Source organism: Electrophorus electricus, chromosome 17 (genome assembly GCF_013358815.1).
Source record: "Electrophorus electricus isolate fEleEle1 chromosome 17, fEleEle1.pri, whole genome shotgun sequence".
In the NCBI taxonomy this organism is placed as follows: Eukaryota; Metazoa; Chordata; class Actinopteri; order Gymnotiformes; family Gymnotidae; genus Electrophorus; species Electrophorus electricus.
In genome coordinates, this window is record NC_049551.1 from 12,742,343 (window position 1) to 12,758,009 (window position 15,667).

At 46.7% G+C, this 15,667-nt stretch overlaps 1 protein-coding gene across 1 annotated transcript in view; it reads right to left on the bottom strand.

The window, feature by feature from the left end:
• Nucleotides 1-15,182, bottom strand: part of foxo1b (forkhead box O1 b) — a 22,308-nt gene extending 7,126 nt beyond the window's left edge. The window contains exon 1 of the mRNA XM_027031263.2: nt 14,238-15,182. Coding sequence (XP_026887064.2) covers nt 14,238-14,819 — 582 coding nt within the window. The 5' untranslated portion in view covers nt 14,820-15,182. The remainder of the gene's footprint in view (nt 1-14,237) is intronic.
• Nucleotides 15,183-15,667: the final 485 nt, after the last annotated feature.

Here is a 15,667-nt window from a genome sequence, read left to right on the forward strand (position 1 = left end):
AGGACCTCTGCCCTTTATGACTCGTTTTAATCTATTGTCTGGATCATTTGTGTATCCAAATATCAATGCATACATCATTCATTAGCATTTGCATAAAACTATTTACTATATATAAATAAACAAGTTGTTTTTGTTTTTTGTAGTTACTTATGGCTGATGGCGGGGCACGGGGGGGGGGGGGGGCATAAAAACAGCTGCTGTGGTACAACCAGTCATGCATGACGCCATGGCAACAGACACAGGTCATGATAAACAAACGACCCCTCAGGCCAGGTGCACTTGGGGTTAGTGCAGTCTGATGACACACGTAAAGCCACAAACACACAGGTATATCCACACACACACACACACACACACACACACTCCCAGCCAGCTCAGCCGAGCACCATGAAGGACTGGGGTTAGAGGAGGTGGCAGAGAGCGGAGATAACCCGAAGGAATGCAGGACAGAAAAAGAGGGAGAAGCAAAAGATAAACTCACAATGACAAACTTCAATGAACCAACCACTTCCTTCTGCGCACATCCTCTCTCTCTCTCTCTCTCTCTCTCTCTCCCTCTGTGTGTGTGTGTCTCTCTCTCTCTCTCTCTCTCTCAATCTCTCCCTCTCAGTCCCTCTCATCTTTCTCTCTCTCTCTCTCTCTCTCTTCAACATCCTTCCTGCTCTTTACTTGTTTCTCACCCCTCTTGTCTCGTGAGAAGTTCTTATCCAGCTGATTGGGCCTACACATATACACAAAGGAGGCTCTTTGTACAAGACCCTCATCAATCAGCAGACATTTATACTGAGAGGCAGAGCTGAGAGACCATTTAACCAAATGTGTTTGTTTGTACGAGTTTGTGGCAAATGCACTAAATCAACGGGTGTGTGTGTGTGTTTGAGACATGTTTTGCAGAAAGATAATGTCAAGATTTAAAATTTTGCACACAGACATTATTAACACACAAACATTCTCAGACTCAGGCGTTTAGCTGGATTTATTTCACCATCATCTCAGTCATTTCCAACAAAATTCCTCTTATTTACATATGCTCTCTCTCTCTCTCTCTCTCTTTCTCTCTCTCTCTCTCTCATATATAATGTGTATGTATATATATATATATACACACACACACACACACACACACACACACACACACACACACACACACACACACACACACATACATATACATGTACATACACACACACACACACACACACATACATATACATGTACATACACACGTACATACAATTATCTATGTATATATGTGCGTGTGTGTGCGCGCCTTTACAGAAATATTCAAATAACCCAATAAAACCAAACAGCAAGAGCACATGAAAGAACGAGAGAGAGAGAGAGAGAGAGAGAGAGAGAGAGAGAGAGAGAGCTGTTGTCCCATAGGGCTTGTTGGAGAGCAGGACGGCCCGTCTCTGCTATCCATCCATTCAGGAAGAACTGACCCATGCTGATAGGTGCCCTGTCTGCCCTCTGGGTATCCGCCCTGCCTGGGGCCTCTAAACCAGGGGAGAGGCATGGAGAGGTCTGCCCCGGCTGGGGACCTGGATCCCACAGGAGGGTGTTTGTGGCCGGGATGAAAACCAACGGAAGGGATGAGGAGTCACTGAGCTCACCCTGCGTCGTGCGTCTAATGTCTGGCACAAAGCAGGAATTACAGACTGACGTGTTTCTTCAGGGAGGAGATAAAGGACACGCACGCATTAAGTAAACTCGCTGGAGTTCAAAGCCAGAATCAGAATGGGGAAGTGACTCTGAACGTGGTGTTGCTGTCGGTGCAAGACAGGCTCCTCTGAGTGTCTCAGAAACTGCTGACCTGCTGGGATTTTCATGCACAACCATCTCTAGGGTTTACGGGGAACGGGTCCGAAAGCAAGAAAATGTCCAATGAGCGGCGGTTCCCTAGGCGAAAATGCTTTGTTGATAGCAGAGGAGAGAGAATGGCTGTTTCTAGCTGATAGAAAGGTAACAGTAACTCAAATAACCATTAGTTATGACTGAGGTATGCAGATGAGCGTGCATGAGCACAACCTTGACGCAGATGACCACACCAGGTGCCTCTCCTTGCAGCTAAGAACAGGCAACTGAGGCTACAATTCACACAGGCTCACCAAAAGTGGACAACAGAAAATTGGAAAAATGTTACCTGGTCTGATGAGTCTCGATTTCTGCTGTGACATTTGGATGATGGGGTCAGAATTTGGCGTAAACAACATGAAAGCGTGGCTCCGTCCTGCCTTGTACCAACGGTCCAGGCTGCTGGCATTGGTGGTGTAATGGTGTGGGGGAGATTTTCACTGCACACTTTGGGCCTCTTAATACCAACAGCATCGTTTAAACGTTTTATTTGTGCAATTTATTCATTGTTCTGCTGCACAAAGAAAAAATACTTTACTTACAATTCTGTAGATTTATGTACAACAAAAATCTTGAAAGGAATTAAATTAGTCAGTTGGTTCTGAATAGAGTATTAATTCATTATGATTTAAATTTATTTAGAAAAAAACCCAAGTGTAGTTATTTATTTACCTCTGTTATAGGGCTAAACCACAAACCCAAATTCCAAACATGCACACACAGGATTTAACACCCACCCCAAGCAGAAGGTGGGTTTGACACCAACTGAGGTTTATGTTTTCTTAATAGTACTCCACTCCACACCCTACACCACACGTTGATGCATACACCCATACACACACAAACACCCCTACACCCCTATGCACGTGCATACACACGAACATGTGCATGCATATACGCACACAAAGACACAGGCACACTCACATGTGCACGCACGCACACACACACACACACACACACACACACACACACACACACACACACACACACACACACACACACACACACACACACACACACACACACACACACACACCATTATTTCATGCGGCTTCTAGGAGGGGCAGGAAAGGTGGGGACAATGAAAACCACATAAGGATAAAATGCCAAGTCACTGTACACACAAACGCGCGCGCGCACACACACACTGCAGGGTGTGACGTCTATCTAATCTGAAGTGTAATCACGATTACTATTTTAGAATTACAGTCATCATCATTCCATCACTTGTACAGAACAGGCTGGAGTTCTACATTAGTAACTCCACCCACCAGATCAATCTTTAATTCAAATTGAGAGCTTTGTTTGAAAGGAGGTTGAGCCCCTCCCACCCTCTCTTTCTCTCTCGCCTCCTCTCTCTTTCTCCCCGTGTGTCATCACAGTATTACCTGACATGATCTGTTCCCACATTCAGTGAGTCTAAATGTTTAATTTCTTTCTTCTCCTCCACAGGACATATGGCCTGCATACAAACACATTCAACCTCAGGACGCTCTGCTTGAGTGGATCAGTGGGATCAACTCAAACCCATGCTGTTAAAACTCACAACATTCAACTCAAACCCATGCTGTTTAAATATCATTTCTAGGTCATTCGAGAAAAACTCAAATGTAAATGGTGGCTCCTCACCGGGTGTCTGACACATAGCAATGACCAAATCTAATTCTTGGCAAGGTCAGCCACTCTCTCTCACACACACACACACACACACACGCTGGGGCTCATGGGAGAGCAGTTACCCTGAACTATACTGAACACAATACAGCCATGCATACTTTGAATTCCAGTCTCTCATACACATATACACAAACCCAAGAACACACACACACCCACACACAATAGCACAGCAGCCATGGCTGGTCACCTGAGGAAGGATGCGCTTCCTAGCGTCACACTTCCAGTGCAGGGGGCTGAGCTGATGGGTGGGCTGGCTTAACAACCAATCACAGATCAACCTACTTAGATGAGCTTTCTTAACAACCAGTCACAGGTCAACCAGTTCGGGTGGGCTTGCTCAACAACCAATCAAAGGCTACTCGCGCCTTCCGATGATGAGGATGGAAGGGTCCACCATGGCTGCTACAGAGTCCGTGTTTCTCACTCTGCCTATGTGGTACCAGTCTCTCCTGAGCCTTATGCTCAGGCAAGAACTTCCATTCTCACTTATGAAATTTCCCTTTGCAGTAATAGTTCAAAAGGCATGTGATTAAGCTTCATTCCTACACTTAGTAATCTATATTAATATATATGAATGGATTAGGCTTGATTATGTGTGAATCCTGTTCGAGTTGTAAGAATAAGTCCCACTGAGACAACAAAACACTTCTGTGAGTCACTGTGGTCAAGAATGTCTGCTAAACGCTGTACACGTACGTGTGAGCGTAAAGAAGACCACTGAGAAAAGGCCGACATGCGCTCACAGTGGCTGGTTCTTTCATACGCAGTTGTCATGGGTTTGGTTTTTAGCGATAGCCTACTGCAGCCACACAGCCTGCATGCTGAAAGCGAACTACAAGGAGTGATGTCTGCTTTGTGTCGAGAAAGAAAGGCTTCCTTACTACAATGGCTGTGAGCAGAGCCACATCAAGGTCACGGGAACATGTCTTATCTCAGCTCTGATTCCATCGATCATGCCGTTCCCACATTAGGAGTGTTTACTAACAGCCCTGAATTTTTACCAGCACAAACGGAGTCTGTTTTTTTCCCATATCCTATTCCTTCTTTTTCCTCGTTTCCGCATTACAGCGACCACGGAATGTCAAAATTTACATTCGGTTTCGTTGCGCCGTCAGAGGGATGCTGCTTAAAGCTGAATTTATTTACTGTGAATGTAATTACTTTGAATTTATGAAGTGATATGTATTTAAATATATAAAAGTAAGAGTGAATTTATTGAATTTAAATCAACTATGAATGTAATCATTTTTGAATTTATAAAGTGCTAACTTTACATTCTGAAATATTTAGAAGTGGATTTAGTGATTTAAGAGTCACATCTTAAGTCTGTGAAACTCAAGCATAAACGTTTTATTATTCAAGCCAAATAATGCAGAGGCTGCCACGCGCAGACAAGTGGGGCACGCAGAGCGAGGCCTGAGCTCTGGCAGCCCCAGACAGGGTTCCGGGACATGAGCTGAGCTACTGCTCCTTCCTACTCTGACGATGTTCGGGGGGATTAAAGGGAAAACGGTCAGCACCTTCCGACCGACTACGAGACCGCGGGTGGAACCACAGCCCTAGACGCCGCTCGTCCCTGCGGCCGAACTCCCGGCAGGAGCGTTCGCCCGAGAAGTAGCGCCCTCCAGGGTCTGAGGGTTGACACTGCAGCGCCCGTCCGGGTCGGGGTCGGGGGCGGGAGGGGGGTTGAGTTCTACATGCTGCACGTGTGCCAACGGTTCAGCTTGCAGATCGCTTACAAAAACAGTCAGTTCCAGTAAGACTCCAGGCTCCAAAGCACCAGGGCCGCACGCTGGGTCCCTGCACCCCCTCCATGCTCGCCTTCCCCTGTGGGAGCCACCGGGGTCCCCCTATCAGGGGACACCCCATGGGGAAACAAACGGCTTTCGCAGGCAGCTGGCTGCAGGGACGCACCGCACCGATTGGGTGTGGCCTGCACGTGTGTGATGTGTGTACGCATCCGCATCCATACACACACACACACACACACACACACACACATACACACAAACGCTAAAGGAAGCTGGGCTCTGAGTATGCCCTAGAGACTGGTGTGCACGCGTGTGTTATTGTGACAGAGAGAAAAGAAAACACCTTTTCGTTTCCCTCCCCTGTTATTCTCGCCCCCCCCCCCCCCCCCCCCACACACACACACACACTCTCTTACATTATGTCCATACTGTTGTTATTGTTTTCTCAGACTACAAACTTTTTCCATTGGATTTTCACTCTTATAATTTCATTGTTCCTCTTACAAAAATGCACTGAAAAACACACTGGATCTAAAGATATTAAAACACTGATCTAAAAAAAAAACCAAATTATATTATGAGATTACTCCATTGCAACAACACCATAATAACATTTATTTATTTATGCATTTGTTTAAACCAATAATATCAAAATTTTCTTTGCATGACACAGTAATAAATGTTTATCAGATGATCATATGTAATGAGATTTTCATGTCTATACAACAGAAGTGAGCCTACTTTATGACATTATGAGCGTTATTTTGTGCGTTTCCATTTAGGTCTTTCCGTGGACATTTACAGTGCAACAAAACGTCTCTCTGTATACTCGAACCCGAGTGAGTGAGTAGGTGAACGCTGTGACCCTCTCCCAGACTGATCATGTGTGGAAGATAAAACACGCCTCCTCATCTCCAGGACGACAGGCAGCGGGATGCACAGTAGCTCCAGCCACTGCATTTAGGTTGTAGTTTTGAAAAGTTTGGACTTATTCAATTGACTGGAGCCCATGATAATTCCTGATTCCTCCTTTTTAAACTCCCTGCTTTCATTAACCCCAACATTTGGTACTAAACCCTATAGCTTACCCTTCTGTGGCATGTTTGCATGTATGTGTGTGTGTGTGTGTCAGGGAGGAGATGTTAACACACTGCGTACATTTTCCAGCCACTCAGCAGGAAACGCATCACTGCTCATTGTGAGAGACGTGTGCGCTGTTTTTACAGGAAAGTACAAAAATAACCCCGAGCCAGAGGTTCCACCAGAGCACCAGAGCCACTGGACATGACATGAAAAAGCTCCTGTTGGTGCAGTGCTTTTTTAACATTAAAGGAAAAGGATATCTTGATTCCACACACACACACAGAGAGAGAGAGAGAGAGAGAGAGAGAGAGAGAGAGAGAGGATTTTGCTTCAGTGGAAGCTTTATGAAAGGGTCATGGTGGAGCACTGAACAAAGGCCTGTCTTCACAGGTCAGCTGTCATTTCTGCTGACATCCACCTACATTAACATAGTGAAAGGCAGGAAAGAGCAGCCGCTGCAGACCCGACTCAGAGTGCCGCCCCTGCAGCAGATGAGCTTCAGGAGGTCAGCCTCTTGTGCAACAAAAGATAATAAAGCCCCGGGAGGTTTTTTTTTTTTTTTAATCACAAAATTATAGCAGCTTGTTCCTTGTTTTGTCTCTCTGTAAGAAGTGGCTGCCAGTTCACTGAAATGGCAAATTTCAGCTAACAGACTAAAAGAGAAGAGAAATCGCAGCTCTGCATGTCTGACACCCCGCGCATATGTCCATCTCAGTCTGGAACACCTGATTGAGCTCATCAGTCATCAACCGTCACGTTGTAGGGTGGGTGAGGTGTGTCAGGGCAGGATGGGTGGGGTGGGGGGGGGGAATTTGCTGGGCAGCTTCTCGTCTGTGGAGAAACGATCAAAGAGGAACACGGGGAATCACGGGGAATGGCAGGCCTAAGAAAGCGATGTGGTCCACCGCAGCTCTGTGCATGGGTTCCCGAGTCCCGCACTCGCAGCTGGGTCCCGCATCCTGCGTCCAGCGCTACTAGCTGTGTCCTGTGTCCTTCATCCCAGCACTTACAGCTGGCTCCCCCGTCCCACACTCGGAGCTGGGTCCCGCATCCTGCGTCCCGCCCTCGCAGCTGGGTCCCGTGTGGCAGCAGCGGGGCCTTCTCGACAGGTTGTGGTAGGGGAGCTCTACCAGACACGCACTGGGAAATGAGTGCATGGCTCAGGAATGAAGGATGTTTGACGTTTATCCCTCAACATCCCCTCAACTCCCTCTCCCTCCCTCACTTTCTGCCGCTTTCTCCCTCTCTCCCTCTCTCTCTCCCTTCTTACCTCCCTCCCCAGAGGTCAGAGTAGTCACATCGCCTCCTGTTATTGTGCTCCAAACGAGGCCATCTTGTGCTCAAACCAGTCTTCACACTGGAGGCTGACCACCAACCCTCCTCTAGCAACTGGCCCGGCTGTGAAGGTCCTCAGCTGAACTACACTCAACAGTTGGACACATGCCACCTTAGACTTTTTACCCTTTCAAAACGCAGAAAAAACAAAACTACACATATTGCATACAGAAGTATTTTATGCACAATTGCACGTTTGCGGTCATGGGGCGAGAGCGATTCATTTCCCACTCAAAAGCATGTGAACAAAGAGATTGACAAAGGCTTTGTGTCATCACTCAGCGTCAGACAAACGCCTACACCTGCCCGGTTTGTGCGCTCATGTTCTCACTCTGGTATCTGTTGTTACAGTTCACTCAGTCTGGGTGGCGGGCTGCTACCTAAAAGTTCATCAAGTTCTCTGTTCTCATCTCTGTGTCTGACTGCCTGTGTCTAAAACATGGGTTAGGGGCGTGTCTGGGAGCGGGGTTAGGGGCGGGGCGGAGCGGGGTTAGGGGTGTGTCTGGGAGCGGGGTTAGGGGCGGGACGGAGCGGGGTTAGGGGCGTGTCTGGGAGCGGGGTTAGGGGCGGGACGGAGCGGGGTTAGGGGCGGGACGGAGGGGGGTGGTACTGGTGGGTTGGCTTTCCTCACGCTGCCATGTAAGTGTGGCTGACTAAGACTAAGGGATAGGGTGCTTCCTCCCGCAAATGCAACTTTGCCTAATTCAGTTTAGTAAAACATGGACTTCGAAGCAGCCAACTGTCAGCTGGCTTCAAATCATTTATGCAACGAATGAAATTTTAGTCAAGTTTAGTTTCTAAAATTAACAGGGATTTCCATGTGTTAATGAAGACTGGTGAATTTACACCGATCTGGTCATTTCTGACATTAACCTTTTAGAGTGACTCATTCTCTTAGAAAACCAAGAAAATGTTTGTATAATGATAAATGATCATCTAAGGGAATTTCGCCTGATGGACACTTCAAGGCTAAACACGACTGCCTAAACAAACACACGCGGATAGTTTTGTTCATCCGACAATGTTTGTTTTTGTTTTTTTTCCCAGGTATTGTGTAAGGCTCACGCTTGCTATGCAGCCTGATGCATTCTTTGTGGCGTGGCACGACCTGAGTTGACCTGGATATGACCTGGCCTCTCTGCCCTGTTCATGTTCCTCCCCAACAGGGGTGGCAGCTCTGGGGCTCCGGTCCCGGCCCAACTTTCCTGAAAGTTCCATCGACGTCCAATTGTGCAGTCATTGAGCCACTGGTTCTGACTGCCGGCAAACACATCGTTACCTCTCTGTGGCTTACGGGATCTATAGTATGTCAGCTAGAGGCTTCTGATAAAAATAACAGCACATCCCATACTGTTATTCCTTTTTTCCACGAAACACTTGCAAAGCGGCAGGCATTTCCCACTTTCAAAGAACAGCATTTGAACTTCAAGCAGCCAAAATAAGGAATGCTATTTATAACTGATGCAGAGAAGCCTTAAGGGGGTATCTTCAGGCTAAGTGAAGGGTGAATTCCCATCCATCCCAAAGCTATTTTCTCTCTATTATGAAAGAAGCTTTGGGAATGTTTCCAACACAGGCGACATATCACCATTGTTCTACCGTTAAGTCTTCATCTCAGGCCGGAGCACTGTGACCGTAATTTGCTCTAATCCTTGCCTGAAGCAGCCTGTGCCCTTCAGGGTGGCTGGGGTAGGTAAGGGCTTCCTGTGCCCTGTGAACAAGGAATCGGTACAAAGAGCACATGAGACAAACAACGCCGTTCATGCACGTCTGGTGCCGCCCCACTCCACTATGTGCTAGTAACGGAGTTCTGTTGTTTTATGCAACCTGTGCGGTACAAACAGCTCCCACTGACCCGAGAGTTTCGCGCTGGTACATCCCCCCCTCAAAAAAAATAAAAAAATACAAATAAATAAAAATAAATAAAACATGCAGAAAGGGACGAGGCATTCTACCATGCTCTCCCCAGAAGGCCGAGGTGCAGGTGGGAGTATGACAAAGGCAACCCAGCATATAGGCCACACTGCCCCCCACAGGCCTGGAGGTGTTGAGCGCACTGGGAGGTGGGCCACGTGTGCAGGGCCTCTCCTGCCTCACACTGCTGCACTGTGAACTGTAGCCCCACCCCCTTCACACTTGATATTCATAACATGAACAAATACACAGAGAAGTATAAATATGTGTTTCAGGTATATAGAATTTTTAAAACATATTCGCACATTTATTTTGCATGCAATAAAAGCTGCGAGTGAGAAAGTAGCTGTCACCATAAATAATTTTGGGTTTATACTACATTGCTCTTTTTGCAAAAGTGCGAAAATAAAAGACAGAGAGTGGGAGAATGGAGCGCACCGATGACTGCTCAACTTCCTTTTGACATTTTTGTGTGGGGATTTTTCTGATATCTAATGAATTCTCAGAAGCGGCAGGTTTCACATGTCACAGCTGAGCACGACACTTTCATCTCATGACAGCTCCCCTTCCTCCGTGCATCTTGCACAATGCTAATTGTGCACAGCGTACCTGCCTACCCCTCGGATCGCGCTGAGGGCGATTAGCGAGAGGAAACACAGCCACGGGCTCCCATGTCTCTGTACTGATGACGCTCTAAAGGATTCCTGGAGTCAAATTCTACATTTTTGTAAATCATGGAGTAATCGAAACATAACGTATTCTGCACCCAAATTTCAGTAAGCATTGACAACGGCAGATTTCCACCCAAGACAGAAATATTATCAGAACACTGTTTGGCGCTCAAGATTTATTTTATTTTATTTTATTGTGGCATCATGAGCTGGTTGTTTAAAGGTGTTACATTTTATTCCATTTCTGCCGCACATCAAACCTGCCGGGAAAAATGAGGTTTGGAGGAGGTTGGGTTGTCACCTCTTCAACAAGCCAAAACTGGACACTCCCATGGCATTAAATGCACCACTGATATGTCTTCCACCTGTACTTTGTATTTGACTTTGCCTGCCAACTTTTGATTTGTCTAAAATTGCCAGTGGGAGGGGGAAGCGGGGAGTGACAAACAAACCGACCAATATGATTGCATTGCTTGTTTACTCCCCCACATTGTGGGACAAGGGAAAAAAAAAAAAAAAAAAAAAAAAAACCGGGAAAAAATGGAAGCCAAAATCAGACACCCAGATGAACAGCCTTAAATCCAGACTGTCCAGGTGAAAACTAGGCAGGTGACCCTAGAAGGAGGCCATGTGTTTGAATGGAGTCACGGATCCTTCTAGCTGCCTGCGTGGAAAACACAGCAGTCAAGGGCAAATGCAGTGATTTGGCATTTGGGTATCAATGACCTGTCCATGCACACGGCAGTCTCCCACCCACTCATTCAATCTGTTTACCTGTTTGTCTTGCTCCAGGAGTAAGACATTATGTCCCAGTCCAGAATCAGGGTCACATGAACCTGCATAGATCTGTGAACACCCTTTATTTCACATCGCTGGATGTGTCTTAAACAGTAGTACATAACTGTCTGTCTGTGTGTGTGTGTGTGTGTGTGTGTGTGTGTGTGTGTGTGTGTGTGCGTGTGTGTGTGTGTGTGTGTAGACTTCAAAGCATGGAGGGGTAACAAGGTTTATCTGCTGAAGCAGAGGTCATAGTTAAACATTTAATAGAGGAATGAAGACTGGGGAGAGGGAGGTTTGCCTGAAACAAGATAATAGTAACATATTTTATGTCGTAATGACATTCAGTAGTTTGGAATATGAGCCACAAACACACTCACACACATTCACACACATTTTCACTCTCAAACAGACACACATTCGCACACAGATCCAATCAGACTCAGCCAGGTTGCAAAAACAGAAGCATGATGGCAACACTGACAGTGGGCATGAAGCCGATGAGGTCAGAAGGAAGTTTTGCTATTTTACTAACACATACACACACTCACACACACGGGAATGCCCACCACATTCCCCCCAGAGGCAGCATACACTCACACACTCTCACTCCCACCATACTGCCATTTCCGTAGCAAATCAGACAAAAGGCGCACTATTCTTAAGCAGACCCAGCCTCTATGCTCTGAGTGCGTGTGCGCGTGTGTGTTTGTAACATGCGTGTAACTATGTTACTTACTATTTAGTTGCATAGCACAACTGAGAACAGCTAAGGCTTGTGACACACCCTTCAGGGTACAGTAGAGCTTGACCTTTGACCTTAGAAGCCTTGTTTACCCCAGAACAGCCCTCCTCAAACCCCCTGACCCGTTTTCTCCACTCCACACTCAAAGACTTTTTTTCTTTCCAGACTTTTATTGACATTTCAAGAGAGAAAGACCCTTTCAGTATCTTAACCTGGAGATTAACCAAAAGAGATTAACAACCACCCTTGCTCAGGTTTGATCTGTGTACGGAAGACACAAACTACATCGCTAGCACCACATCAAAAACAACTCTAGACATGACTGACGCTCCTGAAAGGTCAGCTAGACACGCAGGGTAGTATCTGCTTGAAGTCGCTGCAGAATGAGTCCAGATCATAAACGTACACGCTAGAATACTCTGAAATTCTAATCCTACTGTACGGATTTGCTCTGGTTGACTGCAGGCTCTAGTGTGAGTGGCAGTAGTAAAAACATCATTACACTGTAGCATATCCGGACAGCGTCAACAGCCTTGGCCAAAAAACACTTCGCCCATCTGCTCCTGCTTCAGTTAACTGTTTCAGTAGCACGGCCATGCCCAAGACTGGAGGTAGAATATGATTGTTCTCATACAATAGCATTCCACAGGATCTGTGGCCTGTGCTCGGTGTATTATAGACTGCGGTGTCACACATGCCTTCCCCTAAAAGCTGCACCCTTCCCACAGACACAAACATCCCATGAGCGATCGGAATGCTGAGATTATGATGTCACAATAGCGTGGGCTCAGACGGCCCCTGTCGTGGCATGCACGCCTTCTGGCGCTCGGCTGAGGGGTTCTCAGGTAGCAGCGAGTCCTGCAATCACAGCTAATCCTGCAGGTATTTTTAGGTCAGGGAGTGGAGGGTGGGTCCCACGCGCATGATGTCAAACACTGTGGCTTTCTGATGTCATTCGCACATCTTGCCGTCAAGACACAAGCATTCGTTTCTGAGCGGCCTCCAGCCTGGGTTAGAGCAAGAGTGATGATCTCTCAGTGGAGCTTAGCAGGCTTCGGAGCTTAGATAAGCATTCATTATTATTACCAGTTATAATTCTGCACATAGACATAACCATTACAGAGGGTGAAGTAAAGCTATTCAAAACAAAGTGCCTATCAGTTTCACGGCACTCATGAGATTTCAGACAACCTAGTGGACAGCAGTCCTGGCTTTGTAATAGCCTGTGTTAGTCACCATAACTCAAAGTACTATGGGATTTTGTAGAAACGTCTACACATCGAAAGGTTACATATGACTGTGTGTGTCTCTGTGTGTGTGTGTGTGTGTGGTGAGCTGGGTATAAGACAGTGGGTGGACGTAGAGTTCATATAAAGGCATCTCCAGCTTTAAGACAGACATGCAACTAGATGCATTATGCATACATGTCCATGAGGGTTTTTTTTTTTTTTTAATCACTTCAGTTTAATCTCAACGAATATTTACTAAAAGACAAATCAAATGCAGTGAAGAGATCGTGGGTTCTTACATTACTTACATATGAAACGGCTGCTGCAGTATAATACATAGTGTATATACACAATGTATTATACACAGCATACAACGCACAGTGTACACAACGCAACAATAGTTTAGATCCAGAAATATCAGTAATACGTTACTGAAAATAAGAGCTTTTTCAAGTCTTCAAAAATAAAGTGTGAATGAAGTCTACAAAAAAGAACTCACGCCATGAAACTACAGAACTGAAATACTCTCTCTCTCTCTCTCTCTCTCACACACACACACTCACCTTCCTCTCCTGGATTACTCATACTGAAACTTCTTTGTACCTACTGAGGGCATGGGACATTTTGGGTAACCTCAAATAACCTCGTCATTCTGTACGGTGGCGTACAGCAGTGACGTTCAGTGCTAAACCCGTGTAGGGATGCATGTGAAGTGCTCACACCTCCCGTGTGGTGCAAGTACGCCGGACAGAAGCGTCGTGCTGTGTTTAACCGGCCGACTGACCGAGCACTGGCGCGAGCGAGGTCACCTCGCCTGTATAGCCGCCACTCTCGCTCCAGAAATTCCAAAACAAACCGCGTGTCATTCGTCCGCGACTCACGGCTGCACCAGGGGACACTCCACAAACCAGTGCGTTGAATAAAGATGGGCAACCGTTTCTTCTTTCTGTAACTCTTACAATTACGCGCGTTATTATATCTTGCCGAATTACACGTTAATAGCTAAACTGCAGGCTTCTATGCACTATAATCGTATTATATATGTATTGACAACCAACTTCAGGTACTGCAGCTCTAATATGCTAAAAAAAAAAAAAAGTAATTTACATAACGTGTTTTGTACCGCATGTTACACACTTCCAACTTTTTAAAGGTACGTTCCATAACCGCTCAACCCGACATGAGACAGAATGTATACCTTCCATCCTGCAGAGCTGTTGCTATCTCCTTTATCCTTGAAGTAAGGCACGCTCTTCACCATCCACTCATAGATCTGAGACAGGGTGAGGCGCTTCTCCGGGGAGCTCTCGATCGCCTTGGTGATGAGGTCGGCGTATGACATGTTCCCCCACGCGTTCCTGCGGGACGAGCTGCTCTTCCTCTGCGCGGCGGCGCCGTGTCCGGCCGCGGCGGAGGGGAGCGACGCCGCCTGTTGCTGGTGCGCTAACGGGGCGCTCGGGTGCTGCTGAGCGGGTTGGAGCGACGCGCGCTGTCGCTGCTGCCGCGGGTGCGTGCCGTTTTCCGTACAGTGAAAATCACCGCACAGGACGAGCGGTTTGTCCTCCGCGTAATCCTCCGTCTCCGCCAGCAGACTTAAACCGCCGACGAAGTCCGCACTCCCTGCCTCCTGTTTGACGGAAGGCGCCGGGGACGACGTGTTCGAGCCGCCCGGCTCGCTGAACTCCGGTCGTGGAAGCGGCCAGGTGCATGAGCGGGGCCGGGAGAGAGGCTCGAAATCTGGGTCGATGTCAACCAGCTGTGGCTGCGACGGCTCGGCCATAACAAAACCAAAAGCGACTAAGCGGGTCAGCGGTAAACACTGACCCCAGTTCAGTAAAAACAAAAACAAAAACAAAACAAAAAAGCAACGACTTGCACTGTTTTCGAGAGAGTTTGTTCTAGCCCTTAACAACAGCGCCGCATGGCTAAATCCCCGTCAGCCTCCACGGTAAAGCCTGCTATGCAAAGATGAGTGAAGGACAGTTCAGTGATGTGCAGGTCGTACCGTGCCGCGGGTTTCGGGGAGCGAGTGAGTCGCAGCGCGGCCTCAGAAGCCCGAGTGTCTCTGAAACTAACTCCAGTTCGCCGAGTGCACGCCCACGTTGACTGACAGCTCCAGACCTCCAATCAAATTCGCGTTTAATTAAAGGTAAACAGGGAGCGCGTTTGCATAATCCTCTACTTTACTATAGTTTTAATATATTGCGTTCATGTGTTGGCATGGACTCCTTTTTTTCACTTTATATATTTTACAGTAGACAATCTTAGCAGTATTAATCATTCGAAGTTCCGGGGTAACGTAAATCAGAGAATATTTGGAAAAGGTATATGGCAAAAGGCCTAAACAAACTTAAGGTAAAATAACATTTTATTACCATTCCTGGTTTAAATATTTTCAAAGGGCTATCCATTAGGATGGGGGATGTTTACTTTCACCTCACTAGAGGGAGCCATAAACCAAATTTCTGCATCTGAAGAACAACAGGCTCCATCACAAGCACACACGAAAAGATCTACAATCTAAAACAAGTCGATTCTCAACAACAAACCTATTATACATTAGACCTAGTATCCAAAGTGCACATATTTTTTTATCGCTATATATGGAAAGTGGCTGTTTTGTCCTCC